The sequence below is a fragment of the Fusarium musae genome, chromosome 3, assembly GCF_019915245.1.
Source record: "Fusarium musae strain F31 chromosome 3, whole genome shotgun sequence".
Taxonomy (NCBI): domain Eukaryota; kingdom Fungi; phylum Ascomycota; class Sordariomycetes; order Hypocreales; family Nectriaceae; genus Fusarium; species Fusarium musae.
This window is the reverse complement of record NC_058389.1, coordinates 1709646-1728118: the sequence shown is the minus strand read 5'-3', so window position 1 is coordinate 1728118 and position 18473 is coordinate 1709646. Positions and strand designations below refer to the sequence as shown.

The 18473-nt window shown below is 48.1% G+C and overlaps 4 protein-coding genes and 1 non-coding gene across 5 annotated transcripts; 3 read left to right on the top strand and 2 right to left on the bottom strand.

The window, feature by feature from the left end:
* Nucleotides 1-2501: 2501 nt before the first annotated feature.
* J7337_003999 (uncharacterized protein) lies at nt 2502-3200 on the top strand (the record flags this gene model as incomplete). The annotated part of the gene is made up of 1 exon (XM_044821704.1): nt 2502-3200. One exon carries the CDS (start codon nt 2502-2504, stop codon nt 3198-3200), a length of 699 nt encoding a protein of 232 aa, XP_044683037.1.
* A 471-nt stretch (nt 3201-3671) lies between these two features.
* Nucleotides 3672-6350, bottom strand: J7337_003998 (uncharacterized protein; the record flags this gene model as incomplete). The annotated part of the gene is made up of 2 exons (XM_044821703.1): nt 3672-4009; nt 4172-6350. 2 exons carry the CDS (start codon nt 6348-6350, stop codon nt 3672-3674), a joined length of 2517 nt encoding a protein of 838 aa, XP_044683036.1.
* A 3283-nt stretch (nt 6351-9633) lies between these two features.
* Nucleotides 9634-11454, top strand: J7337_003997 (uncharacterized protein; the record flags this gene model as incomplete). The annotated part of the gene is made up of 4 exons (XM_044821702.1): nt 9634-10128; nt 10180-10667; nt 10746-11164; nt 11219-11454. The coding sequence occupies 4 exons, from the start codon at nt 9634-9636 to the stop codon at nt 11452-11454; spliced, it is 1638 nt and encodes a 545-aa protein (XP_044683035.1).
* A 215-nt stretch (nt 11455-11669) lies between these two features.
* J7337_003996 (uncharacterized protein) lies at nt 11670-16080 on the bottom strand (the record flags this gene model as incomplete). Its single annotated transcript, XM_044821701.1, has 7 exons — nt 11670-12103; nt 12153-12194; nt 12246-12385; nt 12455-12617; nt 12668-15150; nt 15227-15408; nt 15457-16080. The coding sequence occupies 7 exons, from the start codon at nt 16078-16080 to the stop codon at nt 11670-11672; spliced, it is 4068 nt and encodes a 1355-aa protein (XP_044683034.1).
* Nucleotides 16081-17313: 1233 nt separating this feature from the next.
* On the top strand, nt 17314-17395 carry J7337_003995. The gene has a single exon. It is a non-coding gene; the product is annotated as a tRNA-Ser (tRNA).
* Nucleotides 17396-18473: the final 1078 nt, after the last annotated feature.

Here is an 18473-nt window from a genome sequence, read left to right as displayed (position 1 = left end):
TCTGTCCAATCTTATCAGTCCAATCAATGACCTCACTTCTCAAGTGTAGGTAGCCCAGCCCTGGATGGAGGTCATGCGTGACTCGCTGGTCGTTGTCGTGCACTTTCACAACAGCGCAAAAAAAGTAAAATTTGCATAATTTCCCACAATTGGCTGATTGGCCACCATAAAAGGTACCCGCGGTACCTGCATCGGCCTGTGCCTGGCGCCTACCTTAGTACCTTAACTGGTCTTAACCGACACTCGCCGAGAGACATCACCAAGACACATGTCACAAGGCAAGCTATAGCGCCAAGCTGCAAAAGAACATTGAAAGACCGTCGATCATTCTTCCGTTGAGAACTTGAGCGCTACTGCAATGAGAATTAGTTAGATGAACGTCTAATTACCTATGTAATTGCGTTTCTCTCGAGACTTGAGTCGAACAGCTTTTCTTTGTGTTAGTCACAGCCCCCAACGACGAGTACACGCAATATGTACGCTACCTTAGGTAGCATCCATTAGCTGCATCTCTCCCAACAACAATGCCTTGTCAGGCTGTTTTGTTCTCCCTTCCCTATGAATTCTTTGTGCTCTTTTTATTTTTATGCTCCTCTACCTTTGTCTCCGCTGAACTGAAACTCTGCCACAACGGTCGTTTAACACTTGGCTGGGGTACGCCATTCTGCTAAATTCCCTGGAGCTGGAAAAATAAGGCCCGGTCATTATGAAGAATTGGAGCCTGGATGTCAGCGCTGATCGGCTATTACCCGCCCCGGATTCGCGTGGGTATCGTGGGTGCCATGTGCTACTGTACACACTCTATGGTGCATCACTGCATAACTCTGTACAGGTACATGTAGGCTCTTCGAATGCCTTGGTCTGCTTCTATTTCCGTCCGTCCGTCCGTCCGTCTGTCTATCTGTCTGTCTGTCTGTCTGCGTCGTCCTCACCGCTGCGATGTGTTGTTTGCACCGCGTCCAATCATCACTACCATACGTGGCCACGCTGTGCGACGACCACGCAAAAAGGATTCTCTGGTGTAGCGCACTTGTCTCGTCGTCAATGCGCACTAGGGAAAGAAAACCCAGGACCTTGGCCCTAAGCGATGAATATAATTTAGTAGGTAAAGCTAGCCTAAGCTTAGGGGGCTTTTTGCTAAGTCTATTTTGACACCCTACCTTATACTCTGTACGAAAGCCCGATGTTTTCTTGCTCCCAATGGGGCGTAGTCGTCGCTGCAATATGCGGGTCGCGTGCCTTGAAGCGGCAGCTTTCCGTTCCTCAATTTCTCGGCTATGACTGGTCCTTGAAATGGTGATACTCAGCCCTGCAATGACGGACTTGGCTCTTAGAACTGCGTTGACGTCAAGGTTTCTCCGTAGCAACGGATATCGACTCTAACTTCGATGCCAGGCAAACAAGTTTGTTTGTTATGTCAAGTGTGCCAGGCCCTACAGACGAAGAAACACAGCGGCTTTGCACACTCAATCGCTTGCATCAAGTGTAAGTTCCAGTAAGCCCCAGAGGCTTTGCGTATTTGCCTTCAGTCATCAATACGAGGTTACGCTGCATATGAACATGTGCCACCAGCAAGCCAATACCTACCCTCGTGAATTGCATTGTGTGAATCCCGAGCCGCATGCCAGCGCATCGAGATCAAGGTTCTGGACATAGTATGGCTGACCTGTGATGACCAAACTGGGGCCGGTGATGGCAAACGACAAACAATACATCTGACAGTCAAATATCAAAGATCGGTTGTCTCGAATAACCATACCATTTCATCATATTAGGTCATGAAAAGAGTCGAATATCATAGTCTTCTTACCTGCAAGGCTTTTTCTAAGTACCTAGTATCGCAAATATATGTAATAGTAGCATGTGGTTTTTACCTACCCTGAACTAAATTGTTATATATACCTGTATCAAGGAAACCGCAGGTACCGAGACTTATTACAGCATTGTGTCAGGCGATATCAGACTAGCAAAACTCGGTTATGGCAATGGGGTGATGTGTTGCTGGTTAATATGCTTTTTAAATGAAAGACTTGTGCTAGTCTTGCCTTTATAGTACAGGCGTCCAGCAAATCAAACTAAGTCGTTGAGAACAACTCCAGGCAGCGTATATACTCGTCTGTATATAAAAACTTACTCAACAACTGTACCAGCACTATAAGTATTTAAGGGAGGCAACTAACATTAGGACTTTAAGAGGTACCAATATAAAACCGGTGCTACCTCCAGTTATTGTCACAGGGAGAATTCCAGATCTTTTCTAGAGCTGCTAAAAAGTGGAACCCCTCTCTTTCTCGAAAAGCTAGGTCGTGACGTCGCTATCAACTGCAGCCTCTTCAACACTTTCCTACCTACATCTCAAAATCATCCAGCCTCAGTGCTTCTATTCCCGTCTTTGCATCCAGGAGTAATATAGAGGGTTAAAGAGCGTACACCAAACTTTGCAACCAGCACCGCCTCTGCAAGAATTAAAGCTGTCGCAATATAGCAGCAAGCTCGCAACTATGACAGACTCACCACCAACGGAGCCCCGAGCTCGCTCGAGATCACCTGCTCCCAAGGACAAGGACGACCGCAAAGGCCGCGATGATACATACAGAGAGAATGACGAACGTCGCCAGCGCAGAGACCGTAGTAGGTCGCGCGATCGCAACAACAACCGCGACCGCAGAGATTCGCCCCCACGCAGACCCCGAGATCGATCGCGGTCACCAGCGCGAAGACCCAGAGGATCAAGCGGCTTCAAGTGGAAGGGAGAGCGCCGAGACAACGACAGAAACCGTGACTTCCGCAGGCGGTCACCGCAGCGACATCGAGATCGCGACTATGGCAGGGACCGGAACTACCGTCGAGATGACCGTGATGGAGGACGGGACAGACAGCGAGATGGCGATAGGGATCAGAGGAGGGAGAGGAAGGAAAAGAAGGAAGAGAAGCCCAAAGCTCCTGTGGCTCAGGCAGGCGAGGAGATGATCATCGTCAACGTCAACGATCGACTTGGTACGAAAGCTGCTGTACCCTGCTTGGAGTCTGATACCGTTGGTCAGCTGAAGATGATGGTCGCCGCCCGAATCGGTCGTGACCCTGGCCAGATCATCTTGAAGCGACAGAGTGAGAGGCCATTCAAAGACCACATCACCCTGGGTGATTATGGCATCTCGAATGGTGTGCAACTGGATCTGGAGATTGATACCCGGGACTAAAATGGCATGAAGCACTGTTCAATATGGACTCTGGGAGCAAAGTTTTCAACCTTTTACTTTTTATCTGGCGTTATCTGGATTGCATGGCTAAAACAATACACAATCGAACAGAAACAATTTAGTCTGGGAATACTGGCGCGAGCCATGCCATATAAAAGAAATCTCATCAAGAGGTCGTGTCCAAACTCATCTAAATCGTTAAGAAAAAGCGCCTCGTAACCCGCAACACGCCTGTGCCGTGACATAGATACTGAACCAAGATATAAAAGTAGGTCTATCGACCAGAAGAATAGAAGAACCAAAAGAACTGCGATGCCCTCGAAGTATATGATATATATGCTTCAACATCTTTTTTCCCCGCACAACCAAGAAAATAGCCAAGGAAATGTCCAACAAAGACAGAAAAGTAAGGGAAGAAGGTTGCTGGAAAACAAACGAATGATGGTCATAAGGATTACTTCGAGCTTTTCTTTATTTGAACATGGTGTTTGGGTCCCCATCGAATATCCCTGATTGGGTGCGGTAACCTGAATCCTGTTCTAGAGCACTGCGGAGCAAGGACGATATTTGACCGTCGGGCTTCAGATCCTGAAGCCCTTCTTCTGGTTGATGAAATTGAGTCTCGACCATCTCGACAGTGACTCGAAGCTCGGGGTTAGACCCCATGTGGTCAAAGTTCATATCATTCAAATCATCATACTGCTGATCCAGCCACAGTTTCTCCTCGACCTTGGGTGACCGTTGCATGAGCCCCATGGATTCGCCAGCGGTAGATGGCACCCTTGAAGCAGTGGACTGAACCTGGGACACTATATCAGACAGTGATACTATCGCATCTCTATCATTATATGGCATTGTCATGTCCTGGAAGAAATTCGGGACTGCAGTTGCAGCGTCGAAACACGCCCCCAGGAGCATTTTATTTTCATCATTATAGATCGGCGAATGCATACTTGCTGGCCGTTGCATACGTGATCCTTGGCGATCGCTTGTAGTCGTCTTATGCATCAAGAATGTATCAAAAGGCTGTTGTGACAAGTTGCTTTGTGTAGATGCAGGTTGAAGCAGGGTGAAATCGCCATTTTGAGATGGGTCCTGCGAGAATGCTTGCGAAGGAGTCTGTTGGAATGATGGCTGCCAACTCGAGTAGGGGTAAGAAGGGGGAAGCATGCTCTGTGCCTGTGCCTGAGTCTGAGGTTGTGGATGCGCTTGTTGTGACTGAAAACTGTAACCGGCAGATCCACCTTGCCGACTTCCAAAGGAAGTTGCTTGGCTCACTGGCGAGTAGGGAGATTGAGTGACCTCCTGAATCCCGTTTCTTCGCATATTCTTCACCATACCTGCGACAAGCTCTGGTGAGGTGTTATATATCATCGGGACAATTGGCGGTTGGGAAGGTTGCTGGGCACTTGGTTGCTGCCATGATGAAGGATGTGGTGGCGCCGCATGTAGATTCGGTGGATTTCTCGTAGCTTGTTGAGGAAACTGGTTGGGCCTCTCTGCCCGTGGCCGGTTCTGGGTCGCTGGAGAGACTGTGGATGTCGAAGGTGCCTTTGCTTTGCCCTGTCCATGGGATACCTTTGATGCAGCAGGGCGAAGATCGCGAGTGGGCTGTTCCGTGGCGGGCCGGCGATGTGTCTGGTTGTTGTTGTTGTTTGGCTGTCTCGGGTTGGTGCGATTGTACTTGTTTGCCAGGCTTCGATAGTTGGACTTGCGTGGTGGCATGTTTTTAGGAGGTCCGCTGGGCTTTACGGTAACCGAACAGAAGGTGGTGTATAGAATATAGACTTTCTTCTCCTTTGGTTGCTCCGCATTGTAATCACATAATGGTTCAACCATATGATCTTGCATGCCCTTCTTATCAAACGTGCGCCAGCATCGCAAGCAGAGGGCATTGCCGTAATGCTCTTGATTTGAGAAATCCTGTCCCTGCCACTCGTGCAATGAGTCACATTTGCCACAGTTTCCTTTCGCTTTGATGAAAGGGTCGAAAGTTTGACAACTTGTCAGGTATTTGCGAGCAGTATAGTATGGATCTTTTCCACGAATAAGACCATGATGATCGGCGGCGTGGGTGACAATGTGTGATATTTCATCCTTGCGGCCTGAGCATGCATGCCTTTCAGGAGACGACAAGCGCTTTGGCTCGAATAGCCAGAAGAAACATGTCTCGCAAGCGCCTATAAAATCCTCAGGCGTGACCAAATTGTTTGGGCGCCCACGTACAAGACCGTCTTTCCGAACATTGGTTGAATTTGATCCACTGGAAGCTGACAATGGTTGCAGATTTCGAGTCTGCCGTTGAGACTCTTGTGTATCCTCGATGGTTTGCAGTGGCACACTTGTGCCTTGCTGGGGAAGTCTGGAAGAACCAGATGACGCTGCAGATGCACGGTGTACCGATTGGCTCTTTTGTCCTGACCTGTACCGCTTTGCGTGTTGATATTTGCCAGTCGCTTCATCGTCAGTTGAGCGACTGTTTTGGCGCTTAGGCACTTTCCTCGAGCCTGAAGATGTGTCTGTGCCGGCTACCGACCAAGCTGTCTGTTGGGATTCCGGACCGGGTGATTGCTTGTAAGTACCACGCGTATGCGGTCCAGATGGAGTAGTGAAAGCTGAAGAACCTTGAGGTGTTGCTAAGCCTGGAGGTCTTCCTTCGTCATGATTACCATTGTCGGTATATCTTATTTGTCTGTCGGAAGGGGTACCAAATGGCAGAAAAGATTGTGATGAAGGCCTAGGTCTTTGCATCAATCGTTCATCAATGGATGTAACATTGTTCGATAGGATGAAGAACCGATTGTGCGGACCCGTCGTACTTGGTGTACCAATTGCCTGAGTTGATGGCCTGCGGCCTCCTTGGAGAACATCATCGACACGGCCAATAACTCTTTGGTTATCAAGTTGGCGTTGAGGTAGAGATCGGGAAGTGATAAAGGTGTTCTGTGATGGCTGAGAATTTGGTTGATGATGGAGCCAGTTTGCTACTTGGAGACTGCTTCCGCGGCGTTGCTGTTCCTCTAGCTGCTCTAGCTCCCAGTCGGTAGGGTCATTCAATCGTGGGAGGTTGCCAAGGTCGATGTTTTCGTTACTCTCGACGATCTGGTCACTATTCGCGCGACCCAAGCCCTGGTTTGATAAACCGTCCATGGTGAATCCTTGATGCGAATTTCCCAATGGCGTTGCAATGCGACGGGAGGCGGGCTAGTACACCCCGCTCTCAGCCAAACGAGGATGATAGCTGTAGTTATTGATGAGCTTGAGATGGCAGATTGGTGGCGAAGGTTTGGAGGTGATGAAGCAAACGGGGAAGGGATTGGAAGATGAAAGGTGAGGCATAGTGGAATAGATTAAAGAGGCCCGACAATGGGAGTCCACAATGGGTAGGTAGGACAATGTGAAGGTATCTCGTACCGAATAAGGCTGCGACATGGGCAAGTTGATTGGTGGTCGAGGTTGAAAAAGGCATCCTTTCGAGTTAGCCCAACTCATTTTCAACCCCCCAGCGAAACTGCGCCCGACGATTTGGCGGAGGGAAAACCATGGTGAGTGAGCTTGGGTCGAGATGTTGACGTTGATGTGTTGTTGGAGGTTGAAAGATAGTTGAGATGATTTTGAGCCAACGGCGTGGATAATTGAGGGATGAAAACGGGGGAGTCTCAACGGTGGTAAAAGATGATGTCGGTGTTATTGGCAGCCAGTGGTTCGCCCACTTATGTCGTTGCCGCCCACACAGAAAAGAGGGGTTTTAGGCAAAAACCACACAAATGTGTGCAAGATTGGTAGCATTGGGTAACAGGATGACCGAAAATGTCTTGAGACCTTGCTTGCTTGCTTGCTTGTTTGTTTGTTTGTATGAGCAACGTTACCTCATGCCATACCAAGGTACTAAGCCAGGTAATGTTCAACACTCGATGCCAGCATCCGCCACAAGACCAATTGAGAGGCCAAGAAAAAGATTGCCCAACATTTGAGTCCAGCCTATCATTGAACTAATTGGTATCGCAGTGGCTTGTTTAATTGGCCTTGGTAGAACAAGAGTATCGAATTGAAGCCCATTCATGCATGCCTCGAAGCTTCAGAAGTCACTTACACAGCCCTTGATCTTTAAAACGCCTGGTGGGGAAGAATGGAGTCGGTTTGGCTCCGCGGAGTAGAAAGATCGCACTAATTGATATATTAAACCCGGGGAATTACTAGTAAACTTCCAATAAACATATAGGAACTAAAACAAATGCCGAATTCGACGCCTAAGCCTATCCCGCAGACTCTCATTGCGATGTCTAGAGTACCTATTCTTAGAACCATGAATGGATGCCAGAAGACATATTCACCGTCTGTCTGGCTGCTATATGCTGGGCAATTGATTATTCTGTTAATCAAAAGGGTTCTCTAAGCTTATCTGAGCCTTCAGAAACCTTGATTTTTGAGGTCTTGTGCTCTATCTCATGTCCTGGGCGTTTCGACAAACCGCGATGATGCTGCTGATGGATTGTCCTCTTTGATCTCCCACGAATGTGGCAGCCAAGACTTGCATTTTATTCAAACTCGTAAACTTGAGGCGAACATGTCTGTGCTGCTGTCAGTCACCGGATCACGCATAGAAAAGAAAAACCACGAGGAGGAACGGTCCCGGGGCTACGACAGAGTCGCATCCAGCCCTGGATCTGAACCATTGGTTATTGTCAATCGATGCATGTAAACAGACATGACGCCATGACAAGAAGCCTTTACCAAACATACGTGTAAACCGAGATCGCGCCTGATTTGATAGTTGCCCAAGATATTACCCTCATCATATATTTCCATAATGGGATGTCTATCTAGGGAAGGAAAGAAACCTCAGGACGTCAATCCTAAATGAGAAAAAGACTTAGGCAACTTAGTAGAAGTCTAGGATACCTTTTTACTGAGTTTATTTTAACACCAAGGTCTCATGTTTTCTTGCTCCCTGAGGGATATCGGTCAAATATTCCCCTTGCTCCGTAAACCGTAACTGGGCGCGTGCCAAGAGATGCCATCATAGCCTATGACCTTGAACAGGGCTGAAGTATTGCCCATTTCGGCAAGTCTCGGCGCTGGCCGCGAGCCTCAACCCCCGAGGATCCGGGGCATTAATTCGAGGTCAGGGTTGCAATAGCCAACTTATCTTTGTTAGGAAATAGGCGGCGAGCTTGTCGATCGTTGCAGCGACGGCGAAGCCAACCTTGTATAGTAAAGCAGATCGACAACTTCTCCAACGAAGCATTGTTTGGAGCTTATTCCGTAGTGTATGATTCGCTCGTGTTCTCGAAGATCAATGCCAATGCCGCCAATTTCCATAGAAGGAGATATAGAGTTTCTGAACGTTATTGCCTCATACGAATCCCTGCTTGCTACAATTTATATCTCATATGAGTTCGGAGAGGTATCCGACTGTTATTCGCATAACTCGCCGTGACACAAACGCATGCCGAGTCGTTTCAACTGACAATCTGTAGACAATCGATGTCACTCGGAAATGTATTGCAAAAGACAGTTAATGGGTATAGGCCACTAGAGTCTCTAAAAAGAGACCAGAACAGCCACCAAGCTCAGTTCAAGGTCGTCTTAAACTTGGAACGTCCCGGGTGGAAGTTGTTTTGATCAAGACTAAAACTTGGCTTTTCGATATTGGAAGGAAATGTAGACTATAAAATAGGCCATTGAACTACAGGCCAGAGCATGAGTTGTGTTGCAATATCGCCGAGTAGGTAAATGTCGATCATTCTCTGTCGAGGTCTAGTGTCCTGGGGGAGAATCAAGATTCGGAGAAGAATACCACGAGGTTTAGACCTTGATCTCTAACTCTAAAAGTACATCTAGAGCCTTAGAATTCAAGTTCAACTACGCAGCATTCAAGTTCTCAGAATCTTCAGGACTGGGCACAGCATTGAGATGAGGCGAATATCTACCCAAGCTTGAGGTGAAATGTTACCTTGACCTCTCATCACTATCAAGTCTGTAGAATATGACCGACGAATCCTTGCATCCTCTCTGATATTCCCCAGACCATACCCCAGATCAGATGATGAACTTTATTCCCCGCACACTATCTAGCCACACCCCATACATGGATGCGGCATGACAACGTCCCGTCATCACTCGCGTTCTCCAGACTTTGACTGCCCGAGTGGCGCCGTTGGGAACAGTTAATCGTCATGGCACTATCTGCGTTTGGCTTAAGGGCGTGGAGCAGAGACTTTCTACTTGAATTAGGACTCGGAGCCAAGAGAATTTGAACAGCCACTCCAGCCGTTGAGCAGTTTCGGAGGTTTATATAGAGAACTGTAGTCTTCTTGTCAGTATATAAAGCTTGCAATATCCCGATCGAAACCGTTTCGAATAGTTCCATCAACACTAGTAATCCAATATCCAGCGCTCCAAATAACTCCTTTTCCCCCCATTGCCAGCCATGCCTTCCAAAGATGACAAAATTCTCCATAATGAGGATGATGGAACTATAGAAGACATCGACATCGTACCTACAGCAGACCTCCCGACACGACTCGCAGATAGCGTCGCCTATGGCCCAGGAGGTATTCGAGGCGTTATACAGTCCCCCTTTGTCTTTGGGGCTGCATTTCTCGCCTCACTAGGCGGCTTTTCCTTTGGATATGACCAAGGCGTTATTTCCATTATCAACGTCATGCCTCAGTTCCATGATGTCTTTCCGAGAGCAGCTTCTGGCTTTGGGAAGGGCTTCATGACTGGTATGCTGGAGTTTGGAGCTTTCTTGGGCTGTTTCTTCATGCCCTGGATGGCCGATAAGATCTCCCGAAAGAAGGCCCTAGCTGTTGTTGTTGTGATCTTCAATATTGGTGCCATACTTCAGACTGCTGCCGTTAACTATGAAATGCTCGTTCTTGGTCGCACAGTTGGCGGAATAGGTGTCGGTACTCTTGCATTGGTAAGTCTCAAAACCCATACAACTTGAAGCACTTGCCTGAGACCTTTCTAGGGCGCTCCTCTTTACATCTCCGAAATCTCACCGCCGAATCTACGAGGAACTCTTCTGGTTCTCGAATCTATATCTATCTGTGCCGGCGTAGTTGTTTCATTTTATATCACTTATGGAACTCGCCACTTGGAGGGAGATATCGCCTTCCGCCTTCCTCTTGGTCTTCAAATGGTCTCTGCAACAGTGGTTGGAGTTGGAATCCTCTTCTTCCCTTACTCACCCAGATGGCTTGCCCTTGTTGGACGCACAGAAGATGCTCTCAGCAATCTATCTCGAATGCGTTGTCTTTCTCCTGACGACTCCAGAGTCCTTACGGAGTACCAAGGCATTATCGCTGAGGCGCAATTCCAAAAAACCGTGCTTGAGCGCCGCCACCCTGGTAAACAGGGCTTCAAGCTTGAAGTCTTGACTTGGCTTGACCTGTTTAGCCCCAAGACATGGCGAAGAACCGCTGTGGGTTGTGGAATTCTCTTCTTTCAACAATTCAGGTTAGTCAGTCATATGCCATAAAAGGACCTTGCTATAGCAAGGGGTTCCCCGAGGTTTGGCTTGGTCTAACAATTCAGTGGAATCAACGCATTCATTTACTACGCCCCGACTCTGTTCCGGTCACTTGGCCAGTCTGAGGAGATGTCTCTTACCATGTCTGGCATCTTTAATGTTCTTCAGCTAGTTGCTGTTGGCGTCTGTTTCTTTATCATAGATCGAGTTGGCCGCCGTCCTCTAGCCATCTTTGGTGGTGTTGGAGGTGCTGTTTCGTGGGGAATCATGGCTATCCTTGTTGGCATCTTCTCCCACGACTGGAAGGCCAACGCAGCAGCTGGCTGGGGATGTGTTGCTATGGCCTTCATATTCATTCTATGTTATGGAGTGTCGTATTCGCCTCTGGGTTGGGCCCTGCCATCAGAAGTCTTTCCCAGTGCAACTCGATCTAAAGGTGTAGCCCTTTCAACTGCAACTTGCTGGATTTGTAACTTTATTGTCGGTGAGTCTTATAGAGTCCTTTCTTACGAGAGGCGCCACTAATACACATGCGTAGGCGTCATTACTCCTCCTATGTTGGAGTCCATTGGATTTGGCACGTATGTCTTTTACGGATCCTGGTGTGCCATCGCTGCGGCCTGGGCATACTTCCTTGTTCCTGAGACAAAGGGGAGATCTCTAGAGGAAATGGACCAAGTATTTGGAGACAACAGTGGTCAAGAGGAGAAGGAGATTTTGAAAGCAACTGCTGCTCAGGCCAGGAGCGCAGGCAATCCTATTCATCATGTGTAGTTCGTTTGCTGCCCTCGGATGGTATAGTGAATCTAGATTTTGGTCAAGAAATGAGAGATTTATGATCATCACTAATGCAACTGGAAAACCTATGCTTTCTTATCAATTTTCTATAGTTAAAACTAAATATTCTACCTTCCTTGCCTCATATCCCGTTCTCCATGGCCATAAACATCCCAGTAACCCGAACACCAAAAAGCAAATTTATTTTTAATTTAAGCAACCCATTTACGGGCGTTCAAGAAGAGTTGGAACCAAGGACCATATTGTCCCCACTCAGCCAGCTGGCGCTCAGGCTTCCATGAGCCAACGTCGGCCATAATGGTACGCTCAGGGTGAGGCATCATGGCGACGACACGGCCGTCCCTGCTCTGCACACCTGCGATACCCTGAGGGCTACCGTTGGGGTTGAAGGGGTATCTCTCTGTAACGGAGCCGTAGTTGTCGACATAGCGGAAGGGAATAAGACCTGAGTCGTTCACGGACTGCAAGTCGTTGGCAGAGGAGAAAGCTGCTCGGCCCTCACCATGAGAAACGACGATGGGGAACGAGGATCCGCTCATGCCACTGAAGAAGACCGAGTTCTCGGACTTGTCTTCGATGGTCACCATCGAGTATCGGCCCTCGAACTGGGTGCTGGCGTTTTCAACTGGGAATGGTTAGCTTCCGCGGCCGCGAATACAAGCAAAATGACGTACCGAATGTTGGCCAGTGCTCGGCTCCGGGGATCAACTCCTTAACTGAAGATTGTTAGCATGATTCAAGAACTAACGAGTAAGATATGAACTCACGTCGAGTCAGCATCTGACAACCGTTGCAGACACCTAGTGAGAAGGTATCAGGACGCTGGAAGAAAGACTCAAACGTCTTGCGAGCACCGTCATGCATCAGGATAGACTGGGCCCAGCCGTTACCAGCGCCGAGAACGTCACTATCGGATGTTAGTATCGCTTCAAGGACAAGGAAATTCCGGCACAACGCCAATATTGGATTTACTTACCCATACGAGAAACCACCACAGGCAGCAAGGCCTCGGAATCCGTCTAGAGAGAAGCCGTCAAGGATATCAGACATGTGGACATCAACAGCGTCAAAGCCAGCAGCTCGGAAGGCAAAGGCCATCTCAGCGTGACCGTTGACACCTTGCTCTCGAAGAATGGCAACTGCGTGATGTTAGTATGTAACCGATTCGTTCAGGACTTTGTGATCTTACCTCTGGGCTTGTACACCAGGCTCTTGATGCTTGTGAGAGCTGGAAGGCTGACATCAGCGGGATCAAACTTGAGCTTGTAGTGTAGGCCAGGATCCCTGTTATCTTGAATAGCCTCAAACTCTGACTGAGCGCACTCGGGGTTGTCTCGGAGCTTCTGCATCTCGTAAGAAGTGCTGGTCCACCACTGTTGGATCTTGGCACGCTCCAGGTCGACGATGGTCTTTGATCTGTACTTGACAAGGAGAGACTGCTTGCTAGTAGGGCGAACATAGCCGATAGTCTTGATAAGACCATGGGGAGGACCACATGTTGCGAAGCACCTCTTGAACTTGATCTCGTCACCTCGGCGGATCTGGAAGATAGCTCCCAGCTCTTCATTGAAGAGGGTATCGAGCACCTTGTCCTCAGACTCAGCAAGGTTGTCAAGAGAAATATCAGCGCCACAACGGCCAGCAAACATCATCTCAGCAACAGTTGTGAGCAGACCGCCATCAGAACGATCGTGGTATGCAAGGACAATGTCCTCCTGATGAAGCTGCCACAAAGCATCAAAGAAGTCACGGATGATCTGGACATCGCGAACATCAGGAGATTCGTTACCAATCTGACCGAGTGTCTGAGCAAGAGCGGAGCCACCCATGGCACGGAAGCCCTGAGCAAGGTCAACGAAGACCAGGACAGACTCTCCAACCTCCTCAACACGGCGAAGCTGAGGCGTCCAAGTGCTGCGGACATCTTCGACCAAGCTGAAGGCTGAGATAACCAGTGAGACAGGAGCAGTGACAGTATGGGACTCAGAAGTGTCCTTGTCCTTCCAGGAGGCCTTCATAGACAGAGAGTCCTTTCCGACAGGAATTGAAACACCAAGTTGAGGGCAGAGCTCCATGCCGATAGCCTGGACAGCATCGTAAAGAGCAGCACCTTCGCCAGGGTGGCCAACAGCGGCCATCCAGTTGGCTGAGAGCTTAACGCGCTTGAGATCACCGTTGACGGGACCAGGCTTGATGTCAGCAGCACCAAGGTTCATCAAACTCTCAACAACAGCCATACGGGCAGATGCGGCTGCCGAGATGAGAGCGAGGTTAGGCTTCTCGCCCATGGCCATGGCCTCACCACGTCGCTTCTTGTCATCAAGACTGAAGCTAGTAAGGGTGACGGCGACGTCTGCAACCGGAGTCTGCCAAGGACCAACAAGCTGGTCTCGAACAGATAGACCGCCAACAGTACGATCACCGATAGTGATGAGGAAATTCTTTGACCCAACAGAAGGAAGGTTGAAAACCAGCTCTGTAGCTTTAGTGACCAAATCGCCAATGTCAGAGCTGCCGCAGTGCTCGGTGAGACTCTTGACAGCGTCAAAGGGATGAAGGTTCTTCTCAACACGTTGAACGTCCTTGGAGATTCGTCGTCCAGGAGGGAAGAGAACATCCATGGGAAGGTTAATGGGATCAACGGGAGGCTGAATAGTAGGCTCACGATCAGTGAGAACAAGCTTTGAAACACCACTCTCATCCTTGGTAACGGCAGTTCCCACAACAGAGAAGCCACATCGCTCTCGTCGGCAGATGCTAGTGAAGCGGTTGAGACCATCCTTGTTGACGAGAAGAACATATCGTTCCTGAGCCTCGTTACACCAGATCTGAAGAGGAGACATAGAGTTATCCGCGCTCTCAACCTGTCGAAGTTCGAACTTGCCTCCAAACCCAGCGTCCTTCACAAGCTCAGGAAGAGCGTTTGAAAGACCGCCAGCACCAACATCGTGGATAAACGCAATTGGACTTTCTGGTCCAAGGGCAACGCAAGTGTTGATGACCATCTGGGCTCGTCGCTCCATTTCGGGGTTTCCACGCTGAACACTGTCGAAGTCAAGATCCGCTGTCGCATCGCTACCAGTGTTGGACGAGGCAGCACCACCACCAAGCCCAATCAGCATAGCAGGGCCACCCAGGACAATAACATGGGCCCCCTCTTCAACATAGCTCTCTTCCTTGAGAGCATGTTGGGGTCGAACGCTACCGATACCACCAGCAATCATGATTGGCTTGTGGTATCCTCTGTACTCTGGAGCATCGGACCCGGCCTCGTTGGTGAGAAGAGTACGGAAAGTACCGGTCAGGGCCGGACGACCAAACTCGTTATTGAAGCGAGCAGAGCCAATTGGGGCCTCCAGCATGATGTCAAGACTGGAGGCGTAGTGAGAGGGACGTCCAATATCAAGCTCCCATGGCCTCTTGTTGCCGGGAATCAAGAGATCAGAAACCCAGAAACCGGCAAGACCAGCTTTGGGAGAAGAGCCACGTCCAACAGCGCCCTCATCTCGAATCTCACCACCACTTCCAGTTGCGGCACCGGGAAAGGGGGAGATGGCAGTGGGATGGTTATGCGTTTCAACCTTGATGAGAGGCTGGACAACCTCGCGGGTGAGCTTCCAGCTTCCGGTGGAATAGTCTGGAGCCCAGTAGTTACCCTCGTCACCGGAAAGGCTACGAGTGAATGTTAGCAAACAAGCTCGAATACTTAATCTCCAACCGGAATTATATTTGTGTAACCAAGACTTACACGGCCGCGTTATCAGAATAGGCGCTGATGACATATTCAGGGTTTAATTTATGGGTGTTCTTAATCATGCCGAACAAGCTGTTCTCCTGGCTGACACCGTCAATTGTCCATGAAGCATTAAAGACATGGTGCCGGCAGTGCTCAGAGTTGACCTGAGCAAACATGAATAGCTCAACGTCGTTCTACTGAAATCAGTAATTGATTTTCAACGTCGGACTTGTGAGTCATACAGGAGATCGACCAAGAGCAGTGTACTGTTTAACCAAGTACTCCATGTTAGGTTGGTCGAGGCCAAGCCCAGCCTGTTTGTTATGGTCCTGGAGAGCGGCCAAGGGACCGCGCTCATCGGAAAAGATGTCGACGACGACGAGAGGGTTTCGAGCACCATGAGCGAACATAGTATTGAGGGCTGGTGGAGAAAGACTGAAGAATTCTGTCATGCGATCATGCAGGATGTCCCGGAAACTCAAATCCTCCTCTCCCTTGAAACCATCCTCGAGTTCGATATGGATGACTCGACCTCGTTCGATGCGGTTAACGGTCTTGAGATCGCAGACGAGGGCGATGCTTGTAGCTTTGGAGCTCCACGGGGAAACGTTCCGGGGGCTGACGTAGATATCGATGGCATTCTTGTTGTCGCCGGTTGAGGGAGCATCTGCAGGCTGCTCAATGGCCTCGAGGATCTTCTGAATGCTGCTGAGAACGGCGGCATCCTCAGTCTCGAGGTCGAGGTAGTATTGCCAGGAGCCCGTGAGCTTAGCAACCTTGACGGGACTCTGATCATTGATGCGCTGCACGAGCTTCTGGACTTCAGAAGTCGTGTAGCACGACTCGCCGATCAGGACGTGGTGCATGGTGAATGGATTTGCGAGTTCAAAGCAATATACGCCTTGACGCTTGTACGCCAACGTCCCGTAGCAGGAAGAAAAAAATAATTGCCAGTTCCGATAAAGGCGCCCCGCCGGGTAGAGGAACAAAGTTTTGCCGCGATTTGCCCTGTTGCCCGTGGTCCAATTCTATCTGCCCATGGCCACCGGAAATCCACTCGCGGATGTATTTTTAAATTCTAGGCGCAAAATATTCCTTAGGGTGTCTGATAATCTAAGTATTTTCTCTCTGGTACTATATTTCTTTTCAATCCGTCATAATCGTACTGCGACATGGCTTAAGCTCTGCATGTGCCCTTAGCGCGGGGCAATCGTCTGCGGGGTCTTGGAGCTCCAGATGATTCTCTGAGTCGAAAGTATCAAGCCAGTTTAAGAGGAAATTATTCACGTACATTTTTTCTACCTTGTAGAGATAATATGCTAAGGTACTGAACTGGGTCAATCCAACTGAGTAATAATGTATACACTACCCTAGGTAATAAACCTTATATATCAGCAAGCTATTCTGGGCAATATGACTGTTTTTGGACGGTCCGCATATAAGGTACTGAGCTTTGGATATTGAACCGGTAGCTTGCGAACACCAAAACAATCGATTGACTTCGATATCCATCTAGCGTGAAGTAATCATCTGTTGTATGCTTCTAGGTCATAACTGAAGGGAAATGAAAATAATTGACTCGGCATCCTTAAGCGAAAGGTAAAGTGTTATTGCTGAGGTTTTAACTTAGAGAGATGCCATACTTAAGTATACCTAATTTAGCAAGAGACCTGGATTTCTTATTCTTACCTGGTATCTTCTTGAATTTTGTTTTGAAATTTGAGTCGGTTTAATTACCACAAAATTGCGATAATCTGCTGTGGCTGGGCAACGTTTTCATCAATAAAGGTCTAGACGCAGCAGGAACAATAAGGACAATTTCAAGTGTATTCGGTTGCCGGAGAAAAACTGTCTTGTTGCAGGGTAAGACATCCATGTGCACTGCCAGCAGACACATCTGAGACATGGAGATTATCAAATTTAGGCAATCCCGAGAACAAACTGTCGTGTTGTTTCATATTCTCAAAAAATCGCTCTGGCTTGGGAATGAGTTGGGTCGAAAAGCGTCATGATTCAGCAAAACAAGATCGTCATCGGTCGGCGTTTGCCGTGACGCCAGCGACATCTGTCGAGAGTTGGAGAAAAAAGCACAAGCAAAAGGCGCAGTGGCAGAGTGGTCTAATGCGATAGACTAGAAATCTATTCTCTTCGGAGGCGTCTGTTCGAATCAGGCCTGCGTCGCTTCAGTACCTTTTTGACACTTGGTATAAGTTTCTACCCTTTAGAACACTCATTTTGTGCATAGTGGATATGCTTAACGCGGTACATTGTAGGGTAGCTATAAAACTGACTGAACTTTTACTATTTCTTACTTTATATAATTCTTACGCTAGACAAATCGTTATTTACTTTAAGGATTTCAGTTTATAGAAGCTAATAAACAGATATTATTAAGTAAGTTACTTATAATAATATAACACTCTTTAAAGGTTAGATATTTTTATCCTTAATTACAATATCGACTCTAGGTCTGGAAGGTTTTAAACCCTTAGGGTATGCTGTTGTGATTATTTGTTGAGTTTTACTACTATATACACTACTTTTCATTGATTTTATTCCTTTATACAACAGTGACTACAGCACAGTGAGAGCCCTGAATCAAACATTGGGAACAAAGCTGTCCCAGGAATGACAAAGAGGAGATGCAGGACTAATTACATTGAGTTAAGCTATTGAACGGCTACAAGGAGGGTGAACGTAAACTCTCTGTTAAGTTTTCTATTAAATATAGACTACCCAGCTGACAGCTTCAAGCTTCTAACTCTTAGGCTTTTATATTTATCAATAGCTTACACCAACTACCAATCTTGGCAGGGCCGAGACTCATGAAGCTCCTATGAGCTTGGCGCTCGGCCTAGAGGCTTACAGAAGAACACAATTAATGAATTGGCACTGAGTAAGAAGAGAGTTTGCACGAAGGCCAATAGTGCATTGTAAATTCATGGCTTGGTTTGTAATAAGTCAATTGCCACATGGGAAGAATCTAATTGTTTACGGGAAAGGCTTCGCCTCTCTGACCGATGCAATGGATTCGGGTAAAAGAAAGTAGGATCCCCTAGAGACACGAGCAAGATCCTGATGCTAGTTATGGGCATTGTGATGACTGAGACAGATTCTGGTGTCTCGCTCAGCAACACGAGCAAACAATGATGGCTAAAACGGAAATGTCTCTCAAAACCATACCTGATGATCACGTTCCTTTTACCAACATGAATCCATTGACAGCGATGAGATCGGCATTATTCGACGTCATCCATTG